This window comes from Corvus kubaryi, unplaced genomic scaffold (genome assembly GCF_017639235.1).
Source record: "Corvus kubaryi isolate FWS band 111438036 unplaced genomic scaffold, C.kubaryi_AGA036_p1.0 37272, whole genome shotgun sequence".
Lineage (NCBI taxonomy): Eukaryota > Metazoa > Chordata > Aves > Passeriformes > Corvidae > Corvus > Corvus kubaryi.
Window position 1 is genome coordinate 570,922 of NW_024581084.1, and position 20,978 is coordinate 591,899.

At 43.3% G+C, this 20,978-nt stretch overlaps 1 protein-coding gene across 4 annotated transcripts in view; it reads right to left on the reverse strand.

Annotated features, from left to right (window-relative positions):
• Positions 1–8,672, reverse strand: part of PRKCA (protein kinase C alpha) — a 146,857-nt gene extending 138,185 nt beyond the window's left edge. Inside the window, exons 1-2 of one of the 4 annotated variants that reach the window (XM_042025491.1) lie at positions 8,420–8,671; positions 5,082–5,113 (exon numbers count right to left, since the gene is read on the reverse strand). In XM_042025491.1, the coding sequence (XP_041881425.1) occupies positions 5,082–5,113; positions 8,420–8,592 (205 nt within the window). In that variant the 5' untranslated portion in view covers positions 8,593–8,671. The other 3 variants (XM_042025492.1, XM_042025494.1, XM_042025493.1) reach the window with 3 other exon arrangements.
• Positions 8,673–20,978: the final 12,306 nt, after the last annotated feature.

Below are 20,978 nucleotides of genomic sequence, written 5' to 3' on the forward strand. Positions count from 1 at the left end.
CCATCAGGATGGAAAACCAAGAACTAAGCCTTGATCCGCACACAAAGAAAAGAACAAATGATGCTGCTTCCACTATAAATACGTTATATCACTACTGAGGATTGAGGTAAACTCTGTCAGCCAGGTTGGAGGTGGTCATTTTCATTAGTTTGAATCTTCAGATCATAGAGCATTAAAAATTAGTTTCTCAACCACATCACTACAGAGACCTTTAATACAACATTTTTAATGAAAATACATGATTTAAAAATGAGGTGGCATCAGGCGGTTCTTTGGTCTTTTTCTTGTAGAAGGGAGGTCAAGAACCATCAGATAAAAGATAAACAATGTAGAGGAAATGAAGTGCTGGTTTGATGTGCCAATATTACAAGATTTGAACATTAAAAACTAATAAAATGCCCCCCTTTCCCTTTTTAGTGAAGGAATTGCTGTAGATGTCTGCCAAGTCCAGACCCGGCATGGCACGAGCTGTTCCAAAAAGCTTAGGACAACAGTAAAAGGTAAAATTCAACATTCAGAGAAAAATAATCTGCAAATAAATGGAGGGAAGACAGAAAAAACAGTGGAAAGAGCAATAGTTGCCCAGATTAGTGAAGCATAATGATCTGCCTTAATTGATTTCTCTGATTTTTATTTATGTAAATTAGAAAACAAACATGCAACTCTTCCTTAGCTCATTATTATCCTTAAGCCAAATGTATTTCACAGCTGAACTACAGCAGCATATTGCACTTCAGTAAAGCCTGCAGCAACCATGTAAAAAAGGGAAAACTTGCTGTTAATGACTAAGAATTTTGACCATTTAGGAGAGAATTAACAACAGGCCCTTAATCAGGAACATGAGCTGATCACATTCATATTACTGTAACTAAAAATATTTTTGCCCTGAGGAAACTTGATGAGCCTTCAGTGCTGAACTTAAAACAACCTCTAAACCTACATAAATACATGTTCTACAACGTTTGCTCTTCACATCTTAGTGAGCTCCTATTTGTTGAGCTCTGTTCACCAGAAAAATGCTTCTTACAAATCGAACAGAAAGAAACAAGTATAGGTTACACTCAGAGTGTAACAGTCTATCAAAAGAATGATGAAGCCAAAATTTAACTTAATTGCTTGGTTAATTTAAAGTCTGCTGTCTCAAAAGAGGAACTTTCATGCTGTGGCAGATTGAAAAAGGTTTAAATTATTCCATTTTTCACATTGCTCTTGCAGTATTTCCAGGTGCACATCAGAGGGAAGCTTTCAGTGCTACAGACAGCTTGCTGGGCTGCTTGACAATGTAAGAAAACAAAACAAAGCCATAACTCCCTGGAATAATCCTCCCATCGTGTTTGCACTGCCACAGAGACAATCAACAGCAAACAGCAAAAGCAAAACAGAAGAATGAGAGCTCCTGTTTCACAAGCACAATATTTAAAATACTTCATGTTTCTATAAATCAACAATAAACCACAAATATCAAACTGCAAAATGCTTTCTTATAACAGGAATAAAAATTTCACAGAATCCCAGAATCTTGAGGTTGGAAAAGACCTCCCAGACCATTGAGTCCAAACTGTGAGCAATCCCCACCTTGTCCCAGCCCAGACCACTCAGTGCCACATCCAGGCATTCCTTGGACACCTCCAGGGATGGAGACTCCAAACCTCCCTGGGCAGTCCCTTCCAGTGCCTGACCATCCTTTCTGTGAAGAAAGTCTTCCTGAATTCTATCCCTAGGAGAACATTAATCCATCTGAAGTCTTCCAAGTGCATTTTCAAACTCACACATGACCAAAAAACCAGACATTTTCCACTGTTACTTTATGATCCCAAACCCCTTTCTCTAAAAAACTTATTTCCAATGATGCAACAGAATTCTGCTTCCTCTCCATGCAATAACACATCCCTGGTCCTGGCTGTAAACCCAAGCAGCCCTTCTGAGGATCTGTTTGCTGGAATATTCAGCAGCCACATTAAAATACACCCATCAAGAAAGAGAAACTACATCAGATGTGGACTGTCTCTTGCTGAACGTCTGTGTGGTAATAATGCAATTGTACTTGACCCTCTGCCACATGCAGGGCATTAAAACCACACCAAAATTTAATTTGCTGTCTTTTGCAAATTCATAAGGATCCCATAAAAATTAGGAGGTGGAAAAAAATTACCTTGCAAAATGTTTTAAGAAAATAAATTGAAATAATTCTCTTCAATTCCAAAGAGATCATTTAAATGCCTTTACCTAATGCTGAACTGAACACTACAGCAGAAACAGGCATCAAAATCTGAAAACAAAAGTGATGACATACAACTGAAAACATGTTCCAAGGCTCAAAGCAAGCCCAGTGAAAAAAAGGTATTAATGGTCCAAAATCAGATCATTTCACTATAGCACAGTTTCAATTCTAATAAAATCTATATTAAAATATTAAATTAAAATATTTCTTTTGAGGGCATATCTTAAAAATAAACTAGGACTGTATTTTGTGTGACACTTTTTAAATGGAAGTTTTAAAAATATATGAAAACATACCACACTTGCTGCAATACTTAAAACTGCATAAAAACTAAGACCTGTTGTTTAATTAAAGAATTCTAATGCAAATATTCATAGGATTGTCGTTTTTATAGTAGAAACATCATCTGAGTGTGGTGTGACTGTTGTGGGCCTTTCCTCTTCCCTCTGGTATCAAAGGCCGGAAGAATTTCAAACAACTTTGGAAATAACCAACCCCCCCAGCTCTGAATTCTACCTGACATCAAGTTTTTGCCTAGTGGGAGATTTTACAACACTGTTGAAAAGAGAATAGAAAAGACTTTTTATAATGGAAACACTGATGGACCAAGAACTATGGTCATGCTAAGAGCTGTCACTGCAATATTCCTTCTTTCATGTCATACTGAAAATTCCATTTTATTCTCCATTTGGCATTCTTCTCTGTAAAAGTAGTCACTTCATTATAGAAATCTGGGTTTTTTTCTGCAGCCTACCTTCTAGTTTCACACTTTTCATTTTAATTCTTCATGTTCTCAGTAATTTTGATCAGTAATTTGTCTTTCCAGCTTTAGCTGGTGGCTTTTCAGACAGAAACATCAGAAAGCTGAACTGAAAAAAAATTGATTCAGCAGCTTAACTTCATTATGGAAGTTTTATTTTTCAAGAGTATTATCCCAAGAGTATGAACTCTGATTTTGAACACAATCAGGTTTAATAAATGATGGCTAAAAACCCCATTGCTTAAACTTATTAGTGCACCACCAACAGCTTGATAAAAACCATATAAAATTAGAACATTTCTTAGAGATTTTAACTAAGGACACAGACAAAACCACTGAATACAACAGTCTCCAAAGAGAAACTGTAGAATCTTGCTCTAATACAGACAAAAGTCAGGTTTGAACATATTTAGATTCATAAAAAGTATCACATCTGAAGCATTTAAAAATAAACAGAGCTGCTCTACTGTGTTTACTCTTGTTTGTGTCCATGAATGGTATCTGCAGGGGAAACAAGACTGAATTCAGAACTTCAGCTGGCTTTGTACAGCTCAGTCCTCACCAGCAGAACTGTTCCTGGCTCATTGGAATTACAGTGGTGGAAGGAATTCCAGGCAGAGAATCCAAACCCCTGGAGATGAGCTGCCATGGCAGAGTGGATCTGTGGCCCAGATCCTGCTCAGACTGAGCCCCCAGCTCCCAGCTGGGAGCAGGAGAAAGTTAGCACTGTGCAAGCTGCAAAAGCTAAGCTGGATAACTGCACCATTTAAATGCAGCCCCAATTATTTTCTGTACACCAACAGAAACCTGTAATGAACCTTTAAACAATTCCTGAGCTGGGAACTACTGAGCTGTCCTGAACGGGATTGAGGAAATGCCATCCCACTACCAACTGAGCACTACACACTCATCTACAGCACTGCTTTGGGTGCGATGGGGGGCAAGAAACTCGAGGATATCTACAAAATTTAATATTAATGTTTTGGGGCACCAAGGAAAAGTCATGGATGTCTGCTTACCTCCATCAGGAAATGCTGTGTGTGTCTGCAAGGCTCTACTTGCAGAACGAAAACTTATTTATTGCAAATCTTTAAAAGGCAGTCTTTGACATCCACTTTCTCAAAGGTGTAATTTCAAGAAGCATCAGCTCACATCAACTTTCATGAAAATACCACAGAATCCATAATTTCATTGACTGCTAAGTAAAAGCAATATTCAGGATAGTCAAATGTGCTCTAAGGCAAGAGCAAATGTCCATTAGAAATGTCATGAAAGAAACAAGGAAAAGGCCAACTAATGAGTACACAATGTGCAGCTGCAGAAGTGACAGGGAGAAGATGGAAAAGAGAAAGGGACAATAGAAAGGCTCATCGTAATTAAGCAAACATATGACAAAGAAAAAAAACCTGCACTAGTTGGGTGTGGTTATTTCATGATTAAATGCTAAATAACGGTAAGAATCTGGCAGAAATACAGGCTGTGTGAGAATACAGCATTTACAGTTATCTTACACTACAGCAGCTTTCAATTTCTCAGGGTTAGCAGATTTTATTAAATCAGTGATTTTATACAGGTGGATTTTTTTTTTCTGTAATTCAGTATTACATAAAACAGAATTGTCCTGTCCTAATACAGAGTTAAAGCCAAAGGTCCTCCCGAACACGCATTGTATGAAAATGAAAACCAGGGACTTTGGGTTATGAAAAGAAGCCATATGACTAAAAAGTGAATCCATTTTCCAAAACGCCCACACAGACAAGAGCTTCTGATGAGAAAAATGATCTCTGCAAAGCTAAATTGCACAGATTATTTCCATGAAAAGTCAGAATCATGCAGATTATACGACATTTACCGCGCTGAGATTTAAAAAAGTAACCCATCAACTTTTTATATTATTACAGTATGAATAATTACTTGATTGTTCAATATAAATATCAATAATTATTTAATTGGATAATTGTCTTCTTTTAGAATTTACACAGGCAATGATGCTTGCTTGGTTTTTTCAGGATTGTTTCTCTCTTGCTGCTGGCAAGTTTTGGGTACCTTCAGAACGAGGTGCAACCACCTGTGTGTGCCAGCAAAGCAGTTGTGGCCTACCTTGGCACTGGAATCCTTGCTTCCCAAATCCCCTGCAGAAAGAAGGAAAAGACTGCCTTAGTATATTTAGCTTTAATTTCTACTCAATGATCTCTAAAAACATAAAAATAGCTTCATATTAAATTACTTCAGGTTTTGCTACGACAGCAACAGATTTTCAAATACACAACACAGACCAGCCCACCCATTTCAAAGCAGAGAACAATAGCTGTCACCAGCTCTGTAATTTCAGCTTCTGGCAACAATTTTTTTATTATTATTATTTTACAAGCTATTTTGGATCTACAATTATCATCATCTGTGATTACTGCATAATATTTCAACTCGTTTAATGCCACATGTATATTTAACAGCCACGTAAAATATTCCAAGTTCCAGCAAAGGCACATAAAACAAACTAGACTTGGGTTTTCATCCAAATTTTAGGATTACAAGCCGGTGTTATGAGCCTCAGCTAGAGTCCAGCCGTTTGCTGTGTGGAAAGCAGGCAGGTTAAAGGTTTTGCTTGTTTCAATATAAGTGAGAAGACAGGCCCATGATTTTCATACTGATTATTCTCCAGCTTCCTTGCTCCATTTCCATAACAAAATACAAATGTGTGTGTAACACTTCTGCAATGAATACAGTGACAGTGGTATCCAGAGATCCAACGCATTTTATACCTCTGGCAAACTGCACTGCTGTGGATTTATTCGTTTATCTTTAAGCATTTACCATTTTCTTCCCACAAAAATAACTGTTTTGCGTATCCTGCCTATAAACATTTCTCTGCCTTTTCCCCCTTCTTTGCAGCCTGTTTTTCATCTGGAGAGCTGGAGCCGCTCACACTCAAACCCAAACAGACAAAAGCCGTGAGCTGGAGAAGCTGTGTGCAATTAACAACACGTGGTTTAATTATCAACTTTATGGAAATGATTTCTTAAAAAAAAAAAAAACACCAACAATTTCTCCCCTTTATTTAATTATTTATGGAAGAGACAAAACCTTCAGTGCACTCTTACTTCAGGTGGAAGCTGAAATGACACAGCTTAGAGAATTTCTGTACATTTGTGTGCACAAGTCACTACTTGTTGTTGCTCTAAGAAAACCTAAACTAGGAAAACCAGGAGAAAAATCAAATTATTTGTTTTCTTGGCAGCACACATGCCTATATTGTCACTCTGATGCTGTTCTCACTCATCTTCACAAAACTCAAAAGCTGGAAGTGTGGAAATGCAATCATAGGAAAGCTGATGGCGGGACTAAGAACATGAAACAGACTTTAGATAATTGTGGTCCTTTGAAATAGACTTATTTGCAGACCTTCCTTTTTTATCTACTCCAGAAGCAGGGCTGTTCCTCAGTGTCTGAGCTGAATCCCTGCAGAGCTGCAGCCCATTCCACTCCCCAAGCAGTTACAATGTAATTTTTAAGTAAAAAGTCTTAAAAAAATATTGACACTCCAGAAACAGAGTGGAGAGTGAAAGTTGCTGAAGAGGATAACACAGCACTAAACTATTTTGGTAAATATTAGCTGATGAAATGTAATCTAAGGAAAGAATCTATTTGTGTAGCTCATTGAAAGGTTGTGTTTACTATTCTTTATACCTCCAAACATACATTGATTGACACAAGTCATTTTGGAAACAGGCGAAGCCCTTTCAGTGGTGCGCGATGGTTGTCTGAGACCAGTCCATCTCCAAATTGGAAAATGAAACAAATTTTCAAGTTGTCAGATGCTCTTCTAAGGAATGTGAAGAGCTTCCTCAGGCTCAGTAGGCAGGACAAGGCAAGAGCACAGTCACTCTTGCCACCTGTCAGGCACAGGATACCCTTTCACTTCCAAACCCATCCTGTCATTCGTGACAGAGCTCTGCTTTGTTTTATAATTGTGCTACTTAAGTGCACAAACACCGCTCGGCAATAACCCTGCAGCGGTTTTTCACACCTCTCAACTCATTCTGGTTTAGATTAACTTTGAAGCAGTTTCTGAAGGTCTCTCACTTTTACCATACCCAACTCCAATTTTTTTTTTTTTTTTTTTTTTGCAACTAGGACAAAAGGAAAAAAAAGTTAAAAAGGAAAAAAAAGTCATAAAGTTGACTTGTTTCTCCTGCAGTCTACCATCTCAGCTTTTCTTCCTTACCCTGCAAATATATTTCAATCATTTTTGGCACAAGCACAGTCTTTGCTTCAGCATGCAAGCAGAGCAAAACTGACGGAAGAAGGAAAAGGTCCGTGTCCAGACACAAACACACATAAAAAGAGCAAGAAGCGTGCCACGGACACAAAGCCAGCTGCGTGCAGACCCATCTAGACCTTTCACAACTTTGGCCAAAATAAGTCACAGATCTCGTTTTCGGCAACCAGACCTGCAGCGCAAACTTGAGCAGCGGAGCAGGGCTGGAGCGAGGTGAAGGAGGGGAATCCCGAGCTGTTTGTGCTGCACGGTCCCTACAGGTACAGGACCCCGAGGCTCTCACGGTTCTTGCCGAGCCCGGGCCGGGGCCGCCGCTCCTCGCACGGGGCGCGGAACAAGCGCAGAACGGCCCGGCCTGCGCGGAGCTGCCGCCCTGCCCCGCCACGCACGAACTCATGGGTGTATTTTTCCCTACCAGCTTAGCAATGCGGGTGTTGGTAGGGAGTTTTCCTGCCCTCTCAAGCAGGAACCCTTCTCTCACAAAAACCACTCCTCCCTTTCCTCGGCGCGGACCGGAGCAGCGGTGTCACGGTGCCTTCCCGGCCTCACTGCCCGCCCTCGGGCAGCAGGAGGGAACAGGGCAGGCACTGACCAGGAGCTGAGGCTAGGTGACCCAAGTTCTGCCACCCAGCAACGCCCCAGTCTGACACGGGCACCCTCCGTCCCAGCACGGCTGTGCCTGGCTGAGCCCCCCAGCCCGGCTCCGCCGAGCAGAACCGGGGACAAGGGGTGAGAAACACAGCTCTGGACCGTTTGGGAAGCGATGGCCCCAGCGCGGGTCTCCAGACCCTGCTGGGCTCTGCGACCGAGCGCCGGCAAGTTTGGAGACTCCCCCGCCCCGAAAGCGGGGTGCGCACAGCCCCGGGCCGGGGCCCCCCGAGCAGCGTCAGCCGCACACAGCCCACCGGGAGAGGGATGCGACAGCGCCAGGGCAGCGAGGGGACAAGGGGGGTCACCCACACCGGGGTCACCTGCCCGGCCCCGGGGGGAGCGGCGGCACCGGGAACCGTCTGCCCGGGGGCGCGGCGGGTGGGCAGGGAAGAGAAGGGAGGGCAGGGCGGCTCACCGGAGCCGGGCACAGCGCCGGGGCTGCCCGGGGTGGGGAATCCCCCACGGCAGAGCGGGCCCGGGCGGCGGCGGGCGCGAGGGGGGGTCTCACCAGATGAAGTCGGTGCAATGGCTGCAGAAGGTGGGCTGCTTGAAGAAGCGCGCGATGAATTTGTGCTCCTTCACCTCGTGCACGTTCTTCTGCCTCAGGGCGCCCTTGCGAGCGAAGCGCCGCGCCGCCTCCGGGTCGGCGCCGGGCTCGGAGCCCGGGAACACGTCGGCCATAGCGCCTCCTCCCCACCCCCCGCCGCTCCGGGAGTCGCCGCCCCGACGTCCGCCCCGTCCGGCGGCCGCCGAGCCTCTGGCAACGGCGGCGCTGGGCGCTGCCTCCCGCTCCCAGCCTGACGTCGGAGCGGAGGAGGATCCCAAGCCCTCTCGCCGGCTGCTCCGCCCGCGGCTGAGCGACCGAGCCCCCGGCCGGGGCGGGGCGGGCGCGGTGCCGCCCCCGCCGGGGAGCGCCGGGGGGGAACGAGGAGGGCGGCAGCACCTGCTGGCCCTCGTCAGCTCCCGCACCGGGGAGCTCTCTTACACGCACACCGGCTGCTCTCACACACACCAGATCTCCCCGCACACCCCGCTTCTCTCACTCACGCATACCAGCTCCCCCCAAAACGCACCGGTTCCACTCACGCACACACCGGTTCCCCATCTCTCTCACATTCACCTACACAGGCTTCCCTCACACACACACACACACACACACACACACACACACACAAAAGCTTCCCTCAACTCTCACGCACACGCTCAGAGGTTCCCTTAAAACACACACACACAGAATCTCCCCTATCACTTTCTCTCTCTCTCTCTCTCTCCCACACACACTCACACGCAGAGGTTCCCTTATCACACACAGACAGAAGATCCCCTCGCACATACACACACAAAGAAGGCCCCCCTCTCACTTTCACACACACAGAGGTTCCCCGCACACCCCCGGCACACAGACCGGCGCCGCCCACCCCCCCGCTAATTAGGCCGGTGGATCCCAGCTCTCTCCATGCACACGCAGACTCAGCAGCCCCTTCTCTCTCTCCCTCACACACGGCAGCTGCCTCCCTCCACGCACTCACACACACCCCGGGCAGATCACAGACAGTGTTTCCCCAGTGTCAGCCATGGAAACCCACACCTTCCCTCTCCGCCAGGTCCCGGCACCCCGGTCCGGCAGCAACAGGACGGTGACCTCCATCCCTGCTTCCATCACTGCCTCCCTTCACCCGCATGAGCACAGCTGCCACACCGTGCCCAAGGCATAGCCACCACCGTGTCACAGAGCACGGGGAACCTGCACCCCGCTGCTCTCGGCGGCCTTTGCCACACGCGCTTCCTGCAGCTACCCCGAGAATCGTTATTCCTCCACCACAACAAACACAGTGCAGCCATGTGCTCTCCTCCACACACCTTTCCCCTTCCTGCCACTCACAAACGCAGCCACAGATGTGTGAGCGCTGGCAGAGGCCACACTGAACCGTGCATCACACAGTATCACAGGATGTCCTGTCCCCTGTACTGTGCCATGTATCTTTACGTATCAATGTAAACATCCTTAAATATTTCTTATTTCAATACAAATATCCTCAACAAAAAGTCTAGGAGACATTCACCAAGTCTCTTTCACTAATTAGGGCATTCAGCACATACACAACAGACTTTTACCTTGGTTTTATGTCATCAATGCCATCAAGTATTCCATAAAATAATAGACCTGTTCATCTTCATTTACTCACATAACACACAAAATGTTCCCAAGTCCCTGGATACAGAAACATCTGCCCATGGCATCCTCTCATATTAATACACTCAGAAAAATAGCACATAAATAATGACTATGCTAATATAAAACCACAATATATACATTAAATACAGAAACACAGGATTAATCATATTGTTTTTAATAAATGTTATTCCTGTGGTTACAAATTTACACATATGGGAAATAAGCGCATATTGAAAGTTCTACCCCAACATATCTACGCACTTGTCTGTCTGTGTAAGCATGTGTAATATGTTTCATCTCTCAAGAATGAAAGCCAGCTAATTAACTCGAATTAAGTCTTATTTGCTGATGGGAAAAGTGCACATGGACACTTAGCACAGAACAGAAATAACTTGCTACATGCTATTTTACTCTTAATTTAAAGAGTAATCTCAGTTTCTGGGTGCAACCTGGCAGAACTGGAATGTCCGTGGCATTTCACCAAATAACCAATGACACGGATAGCCCTGCTTTTCTCTAAACTTAGAGAATCACACCAGATGCCCTAGAAATTGTTGCCATATGCCCTTGCTTCATGGATTTTATTTTGTGAGCAACTACTTCCAAATTTGATTTGAAATCCAGTGAAATATAAAGATTTTTAATTTGGTCCCCACCTATTCTGCACATGTTTCAAATCTCTTCTTTTTCTTTAAGGGAATAGATTTTTCTTGCCTTAATCAACTTATGCCAAAACATGAGGAGCACCAAGAAACATTTTGTACTCTCATTAAGGGTTCTGTCAAGAAGCGTGAAACATGTTTATTTCCATTCCTTTTGTGCTGTATCACAAACAGAGCCACCAGAACTGGAGAATCTGAAATGGACACAACTCGAATTACATCAGGTTTGGGGCAATCTGCATATTTTGCTGTTCCTTAAAATCTCACAGACCTGCTGAGTCATTTTGGATTCCAGTTGCTTTCCTGCCAGTGACTCTGAACCAGCTTCATTCACTGAAACACTGGCGAGTGCCCCAGGCTCATGTCAGGCCCCAGGGAAGAGCCAAATGACACCACTCACCACACTACAGGATCGCATTAGGATTGTTTTACTCTCTCTCTCTGTAGAGCAACTATTTAACATCAAACCTATTTGTACATTGTGACTAGATACCCTAGGCAAAGAAAAGCTCTATTATGTGTGCCCAGACAACCGGGTAAACCCTTATAGCACAACTGTATTTAACATACAACTGCTTTTACTGCCGTAGGTTGGATACACAGCACTTATGCAGTGCTTTTATTATATTTACCTTCAATATCAGGCTTTGTCACCATGCCCAGGACACTCTTACAGTGATACCATAGGGGAATGGTGTGTTCCAGTCCCAGACACCTTTGGGATGTGCTGTTGTAACATCAGCTCCTCTTGTTGGGAGGTTTTTAATTGCCTGAATGCTCATTTTTCCTACTCTGCACTCAGGTCCTATGGGTGATACAGGAACTCATCCCTCCTCTGCAGTAACAGGAAGAAAGACGTCTGCCACCTCTTCCTGAGTGCACACATTCCCCCAGCAGCCCATGACTTGCTCTTCTGCCGAGGGAAGTGTTTGCAATTTGTGTCTGGTTTAGGCCATCTGGACGAGGAGTCAGCATTTTCACTGTTTGTGTTCAGGCATATACATGGTTATTGAATCAGAGCACCAGCTTTTCCAATCTCCTGGCCAGCAGCTTCAGAACTCCTGACTCCAAATTGCCATTTACAGGGTCTTCTCATAGCAAATTTACTGCTGTGTGACTATTTGGATAATATCCTAGAGAGTGTCCCTGATAGAAGTTCCCATTGGATGACTTAGGAGGTTTTTTTCTCTAAAGAATTTGTTTATTGCTGTAACAAGCACAACTTCTTAAGTCCTTTCTTTATTTTCATCAATACCACCCTTGGTCTGTAAGTGCATCTGGGTTCATTTTGGAACAGGTTTCTCATGAAATGTCTTTGTTTTTACTCATCTGCTGGAACAGCAAACAACTGCCTGCATCACTTTTTAATAAAAAAGCAGTTTAAAAAAGGTCTCTTTCCTAAAGAAAACATGCATGTGTCTCTGTTCTGCCTTGGATCCATTCAAAGAGAGCCAAGGAGAACACCTTCATCAACTGCTTTGGCAATTGCAACTGTTTTATTATTTCCTGCTTCTGAGAAATGCTCAACGAACAGGAATCACTTCCTGCTGGACGCCTATAAGGAAGTTCACAAGCTAATTCCTCCTCACATTTCAAAGCAAATCACGACCGCTTCCCTCTCTAGAGAGTCAGGAGGACAAGTGCCTGTTTTCCAAAGCCCTTTTTGGAAGGATGATTTAATCATTGCCACACAGCTGCCTAAAACTTATTTGCTTCACCCAATCTCATCTTCCAAAGGAATTTCCACAGAGCTAGCTCATGAGACATCTCTACCAGCAACTATTGGGGGATAATTACTTGCCATAATTAGGTCAAAACCAGTTACCAGTTTCCACTATTTCATGGACTTCACAGTGTAACCTAAGAAGCCAGGTTTTCCTAATTTATTTTTTCCATGCAATATAAACTTGGTTTCTCTCTTTGTCTGAAATCACCCATCGAGTTCAGTGTTGAAGTTCCCTTTCTTAAGGTTTGACCAGTCTTGTGGTTTTCCAGATCCTACTACAAATCCATTCACAAAGAAAAGCCTGTTTATTGTTCTTCCCCCGCCTTGGCAACAATATACCTTAAACGTTTCCCAAAAATAGAAAAAGGTAGGATGTGGGAGCATAAATAGGTTTCCTGAAAAAATTATGTGGAAAAGAAAAATGGTATATTATAATAATTAATAATTTCCCAGGGATGAAATTGCAGTCCATCGATACGTCCTAATCTGGAAAATCCTCCTTCCCATTGTGACAGATAAATGATGACATTATTTCAACTTGAGTTTCCTTGAAAGTCATGCAAAACCGATTCCTCATGCAGAAAGCTTGTGCATTATCCTCCCAGCAGCTCTCCATAGAACTGGAAATAAATGGCTGATCATATACAGAACATTGAATGTAAAGTAGTTTTTTTTTATATCAGTGTTCTCATCAGAATACTGAGTGACAACCCATTGCTTTATTTTCTCGTATCTCAGGAGTATGGGGAGCATGGTAAAATATCTCCTAGTTATGGAGCTGAATCAGAGCCTGATGCCGTTACACACTGAAAAGTGATGGGGTCCTTTGGGACGTTTCCTGGATTTTGTCGCTTTCCAGACTGCACAAACAAAAATTTCTGCCTCAGTTGGAGTATTTGCTGTCATTGTTGTTTTGCTGATTTTGTCCTTTCCACCAGCTCCAGAAAAATTTTGAATATCTCTTCCAAAAAGGAATTCACATTCCTTTGAGTGTGTCAGAACAATTCTCTTGTGTAGGCAAACTTTCAGTCTTTGACTGTACACACAAAAAAGGCAGAAAGACTGAGACTTTGAAATACAAACAAAGCGCTCAAACCATGTGGAAAAAACAAACTGCTCTTGTACCAGCTAAACAAGCAAGCCTCTGTGATTCATTTAGAGAAACATGGGGCACAGGTTTGTAAGGAACAAAGTAGGTGGGTTTGGCCAGGGCCAGATGACCCCTGGAATTCCTTGCCGAGAAGAACCAAACACACAGGACCAGCGCTGGTGGAGGGTATGAGCTGGGGTGGGCCTGGGGGTGCAGTGGGCTGGCCTGGGACAGATAGAACTTGGATGCCACAGGCCAAACACAGAGCACAGCTGGCTCAGAAAGTTCCCTGAATGGAAAATACTCAGAAAGTGAGAGATTCTTTGAAGGAAGTATCCTGCTTGCTTTCCTCACTTCTCCTCAGGTGAGCGCCCGCGGTCACTGTTAGAGACAAAGCACTGGGTGGGTTCGATGGGCCCCGCCTGAGCCACCACCGCCATCACCATGTCTAGGGCCTTCCTTTTCTTCTTTAATTTAAAAAAAAAACAAACCCATTTACTGTATCATTGCCAGCTGACAAAAATTACCCTCAAAAGCCTCTTTTTCCCCCAGTGTTTTTGCATTAAAGTGTAAGTTGTACCTGGAGTGTTTAAGTTTGCAGGTCAAGTCCCTCTGTAGGTACATCGAGAGGTGAGGCCTTGACAAGCAGAATATGTCACTGTCCTGAAACCTTCTCCTGACACTGTTGGAATCTCCAAAGGGCTTTTCTGATGTTAAACTGCTACGAAGAGTTTTGTACTGCTTTGTACTGCTCCATTGCTGGGAAACATCAGCTCTGGAATATCAGTCTGTGAAGCAGCAGAGAGCTCATGATAGAGCAGGACAACATCGCTTCTTAATGGTGGTTAACACAGGATCAGGAAATCCCAGAGTCACTGAGGTTGGAAAAGCCCTCCAAGACCATCAGGTCCAACCTGTGGCTGATCCTCACCTGTCACCTGCTCAGAGCACTGAGTGCCATGTACAGGCAATCCTTGGACACCTCCAGGCATGGGGACTCCACCACCACCCTTTGCAGCCCCCTCCAATTCCTAACCACCCTTTCCATGAAGAATTTTTTCCTGATATCCCTCCTGAACTTCTCCTGCTTGAGGCTGTGTTTTGTCTTCACCGGCACTGAAGTAAAAGTGAAATTTCCCACTATTTCAATGTGAGCAGAAAGGTGTGGGCTATTTTATTTACCATATTCCCACAAATCTTCAATTGAAAGGGATGATTATTTTGCAAGAGTAGAATTTTGCCTTGTGAAGATGAATTGTAAATAGTTATTATGTATATCATACCTCAACTCATTATTTCTGACAGCTCAATAACATTTATCAGAGACACAGGAAATAGTAACTTTCATGTTGCATTTTGTTTATTCCAGAGAACAAATGTGAGAGAAAACCAAAATTGTATCAGCTGGAATATCCAGGACATTCACTTCTTTTCCTGTGCCACCATTATATGATGACAAGTTGACACAGGGAAAGCAGAATGACATTTCCAATGGTAAGATTTCCAATTATACCACGTCCGTCTGTGCTCTGCACAAGTGTTTACACTCCTGGAAACACTAATAATTGAAATGACAAGAGTTTGGCTGGACAAACACAGCTTTAAAACATTTGTTTAATTTAGAGGGACTGAGAAGTGACAACACTGACGCACAAAACAAGCTAACATTAATTTCAAAAAAACATTTCCAAAGCCCAGAGTGGTGGTAACTGAAAAATGAAGTGTGGAAAACCTCTGTGCCACAGAGGATGCAGGTGAAGAAGGATTCTGTTTGTCAGCACTGAACATTCATTCAACTCCCCACTAGAACTTACATTAAAAAAAAAAAAAAAAGCAGAAACAGTCCTTTAACGACAGTGGAGACTATTTTTGGTCTTTTAATACAGTATTGTGGATTAAAGACTGGAAAGATTAGCAGCCTAATACATATCATAACAAGGGAACATCTCCTTAAGGTTGCCTGAAGTCAGTCTCATGCTGCCATTCAGGTTCACAAGCTACTGTGACCTCAGTAGCTCCAGAATTCCTACCTGGATGTAAATAAAATTATTATTTACAGGTTTCAACATGAATTGCATTTAAAGTAGTTTTCTTCCAGAAAATGTAATTTTAAAAGTCAAACATCTCACCTACAATGCTGCTAAGAGAAAAGAAGAACAACCCAGGGCATTCCAAATGAAAGTGCCACTGGATTTTATTCCGGGTGTGTCGTGCCTGAGAGACAAGAGCTGGGCAGCTTGGTTTAAAAAGGTTTTGAACAGTGGTTAAGCCAACCTGTACAGAGGAGTAATATTATTCAACTTGACTATAGCCATGGGGAAAAAAATGCCCTTCTCATTAATGACCACATAATTAGATGACATGAGGGAGAAAAAATGAGATTTTTTTTCCCCTGGAAATAATAATCAAAAAAGCAACAAAATATGCACTGAACATACTTGTGTTTTCTGTGCATTTTCAATTTCTGTAATAAATATTTTTCACTTTGTAAAGTGCTCATGATCTGTTCTTTCCAAAACATCTGGACGTCTTCTCCTTTCCAAACTTGAATTTATGAGAATGTCACTGATATCAGTCGATGCTGGAACGATTGCAATTTTATTTCATTCCTGTTGCCAATATGCTGGCAGCATCATTCTGTCTTCCTGGGCAACGAAAAAAATCTCTGTGTGCAATGAATAAAGGAAAAATGACCTCTGATATTTATTTTTCTTATTTTTACAGAAGATTACAAAATAAATGCCAAACTCCAAGAAGAGCCTGGCTTGTTTATGGTGCAGATTACACAACCAAAATCAGAACTTTTAGAGATACATACACATGTGGAGATTGTCAAAGCAGCTGAGTCAAAGATTTGCAGATTGTCAAAGCATTCTGGAAACCACAAGATAGAACTGCATCTTCCAAAGAAACCAACACACCAAAAATGTCCTTTAATAAAGTGAGCACTTTTAAAAGCATGGCCTTCATTTCGTTGTCCAAATAGGATTTGAGCCCTTCAGAAAATCTGATTCCAGTTATTGATACCGGCCCTTCCAAAATCTGCTTCCTCTTAGGAAAGCTTCCCTGGATTTATTGCTGCAGATTAGAGGCTGTCACAGAGGGAAATTAGTTTATTGAGATCTTCGTAATGGTCCCCACCACAAAAGAAGCATCCCTGTGGTACAGCACAAATCTGTTAACAGGATCCAGACACAGAATAATGTGGTGCCACGAGCATCACACACAGCCTCACCCCAGAGGTGGAGAAGCTTCTACAGCAGTACAGCATTTCTAGAAAAATTCCTTGCTTGAGACAAACCTGTGGCATTAGCTCTAAACTCATCCACTTGTGTTTAAATATTCAAGAGCACTCTTAAATACCAGCTCGTAAAAGTCAATGGTCTTCCCTCCGGATCCAACATTTCGTGGAACTTTCAGTTCTGAGACTGCATTTTTAGATTTTTCAGACTTGTCAGTCAACAGTAAAGTGAGGAATCCCCCCTTTGGAGTAACTTGCTAAGAATACAAGCATATATATAAACATATTTTAAAAAATGGAAATATATACAAATTAAATGAATAAATAAATATATTTTCTATTATATGGTATATTATATAACATATATAATATGTGTTATATTTTATAATATATATAATGTATTATAAAAATATATTAAAAAAACCTTAGCCAACTATTAGTGCTGATTAATAAAGATCTGGGGAAAAAAATCCTGATCTTGTAATTCTGTTAATTGTACATAAACTGATTCAAATCACATATTAAAACATTGCTAAAATCCCATTTAAAAAGCCTCCAATAAAACCAATGACAAGACTTGGACTGGCGTGGGAAGGTTTTGGGCAAGACCATAAGGGAGATCAGTATCTACTTTTTGATTGCGCTGTACAGGAACTGAGTCACAAAGAAGGTAGATTTAATCATCCGGAACACTCTGGACTTGTGCCCAGAGAGAATTTCCCAGCTGATATCCGTGGTTAATACAGATCCCAGGATCTCTCTGGACTGGGGCTGTCGATTTACTGGGTGACACAAATGGAAGTCTCCAACAGGGCATCGATCCCAGACACATACCCACCCTGTTCAGTGGAGGTTTTAACGTGGATGAATATCCCAAATGGCTTCTCCGTGGCTGATCCTCTTATCTGTCACTTGGGAAAACCACAGAGTGGCAGGAAATAAATCTGGTGGAAGCTGGGCTCTCTGATAGCGCCGCGGCACTGTGCCAGGGGAGGCTGGCGGGTTGGGAGAAATCCTCCATTCGCAGGGCCGGGGTCACGCCAGGGTGAGGCCTGGCCAGGATTCTCTGTTGGATCACAGGGTGGGAAAATGCTAAGGACAGTTTGATGTACTGAGTGTAAAGTGCTTTCCTGCAGCAGAGAGTGCTCCTTGGAGAACCTGCAGCAGATCCTGACCAGCTCTGACCTCTCTCCAGCTTGTAAACAAAATGACAACTGCAGGCAATACACACACACACAGATATCTAAAATAATAAAAAAAAAAGGTTAGACTCTGCTGTCACAGAAATTTGTGGAATTCAGCATAATAGAAAGTGAAAGAATAATGATTAAGAGAATCTTGAAAGCTTTGTTGAAAGCTTGATGGGAGAAAAGAAGCAGTTTGGCTTGAGCATGGAGAGCACCCTGACTCTGAGGCTTTCTCTCTGATGGCTTTTCCCTTGAATGCACGGAGGGGAAGGCAAAAAGGTGGGACCAACCAAAAAAAAGGAGAGAAAGTCTGTGCCTCCATGCTGTGTCTCGACATTGACATCTGAAAAGTTGTCCCTTGCAGATCTGCTCCCTGCAGATTCAAACTCTCACAGAGAATAATTTGCCCCCGAGGCTTCATAATTCTACATTCCCGAGGAAGAAATTTAACATGGGATTTTTTTAGACAGCGTTTAGATAAATTTATCAGAGGAACAGACTGTTTCACAATATTTGGGTCACAGTAGAACTGTGAGAGAGATTCTCCGGGTTTTCTGTGCAGGAAATGAGAAGGCGGAGAGGAGGAAGGAGCTGTAAAATGCTCTCTGGTTTTGTACACTGTGAGTTTAATGTATGTGAAAACTGGAACACCTTCATGCCTCTGCAGGAGAATACAGGCCTCTGTCACCTGGAAAACTTGTTAGTACCAGCCCTCTGCCATCTCAGATTCACACAGGAATGGGGATTTTAATATCCACAGTGGGTGCTTAAAGTGATTTAAGATCCAGGACTATAATCATATTATTTTGCTAACTTCAGAAAAAAATTCAGGAACATCAGTGGTAACTAGGAATGCAATTTTCCCCTAAAATTTGCTACTGATTGAAATTAATATTTTTAAGAATTAGATAGTCACTGTTTACTTTTTCTGTGACTGAGACATTCTGTCAGGTCAGTATCTGTTACTGCATGTTTACCTCCAATGACACAGAATCATTGAATGGTTCGGGTTGGAAGGGACCTTAAAGGTCATCCTGTCCCAGCCCCCTGCCATGGGCAGGGACACCTTCCACTAGACCAGGCAATAAAGAAATATAAATAAATTTATACACACATATATATATTTATATAAAATTTCACTGGAAAATAATATCGTGCAAGTGGATCCGGGTTTCTGGCTGGCTGAACATGACAACGCGGTGACCAACAGGTGGAACAAAAGAAAGAGTGGGAAGGGTGCTGTAATCTGAATATCTGATCCTTGCAGGTAAAGGATGAGATTGCTGGTCCCATTGCTGCCCCAAAGCCAGCTTTCATGCCAGAGAAATCTGAATCTGCAGCAAGCAGGGGGTGGCACACAAGAATGGCTGCACTCAGACCTCTCCTTAACATTCTTTCTCAGTGTCCCCAGTCAACACATTCCTGTTGATTGGAGAAACTTCAGCATCTTTACCTGGCTGTATGGTGCATTTTGTGATTGAAGAAAAGCCATAAAATCTTGAGAACAGAAGGTAGTGCAGACCCAGCCCTCACTGTCCAGCAGGACAGACCCCCAGCAAGTCTGTGGCAGGACCAGAGTGACACATCCTATAACATCAGGAAGATGACAGCACCAACTAGAGAAGCAGAACAACAGGTTAGAGGGAGGACAGAAGGTCTGCCTCATTAGCTGGGAACTGTGACCTCAATGACCTTCAGTCTGCCTGGTTCTTGAAAACTTCCTGTGTAACAACTCCAGGAGAGACCAATTCCCGTCTGAAAGCCTTTGCTTACCTTATTATCTCGTGTCCCGATTATTGTGTCTTTTCCTATTGTCCTGACAGCTCCAGTTCATCATGGTGTCAATGAAGAATGCTGCTGCACAGATTGCTTTTCATCATCAGTTTTATTTTCCTCTATTTTTTCCTCCTTCTTCTTCATTTTTACCTTCACTTTTAAGGCCTTTGCTGGCTTATCCTGTTCCTTTCTCCCATTCCTTGCAGAAACCCCTCTGATCAGCCAGCAATGCCAGTCTCCATCATTTAATTCCTGCCTTTTCAAACCTTCACTCTTAGTCTCTGCTTTGCTGCCCTTCGTATTTTAGCCAGGGCAGCACCACTTCTGCAAAGGTAGTTTGTTCACATCCTCCTGCATATTGTCCCTTTAGGCTGTGTTAGCACAACCCCAGGTAACAATCAGACTGCTGGGATACTGATCTGGCTCACATCACACTGGCTGATACCACCTCAGAGTGTTCCTGCCCTGCTTTCTCTGCTTGCAGCTGCCATGTCTTTCTTTAGCATATGACAGTATTTGGGGTAGAGACCACCACTCTGCTCTGTGCTTATGTGGTCTCTGATGAAACAAAATTCTGCTTCATTATTCGGTTTGCAGGAGCTGTAATATTAAATAGCTCACATGTGAAAGGAGTGGGCTGGATTTGATGGAAAATCAGCAGATGTATATAACTGCACACAATCACAAACACAGCAAGAACCAGGTCGGTTTGCTCATGCTGTGCCAAGGTGAATCCATACAATAAAAGTCACATCTTCATAGAACCAGAATGGTTTGAGTTGGAGGGGACCTTAAGGATCATCTATCTCATCCACCCCTGCCATGGGCATGGACACCTTTCACTATCCCAGGCTGCTCCAAGCCCTGTCCAGCCTGGCCTTGTACACTTCCTGGGAGACGGGCCACAGCTTCTCTGGGCTACCTGTACCAGAGCCTCACCATGCTCACAAGGAACAATTTCTTCCCAATATCCCATCTAATCCTGCCCTCCTTCAGCTTAAGGGCTTTCCCCCTTGTTCTGTCCCTCCAAGCCCTTGTCCCAAGTCCCTCTCCAGCTCCTGGAGCCCCTTTAGGCCCTGGAAGGGGCTCTGAGGTCTCCCTGAAGCTTTCTCCTCTCCAAGTGAACACCCCCCGCTATCCCAGCCTGGCTGAGAGCAGAGGGGCTCCAGTCTCATGATTAACTCAGTGTGCTCCTCTGGACTTCTCCAG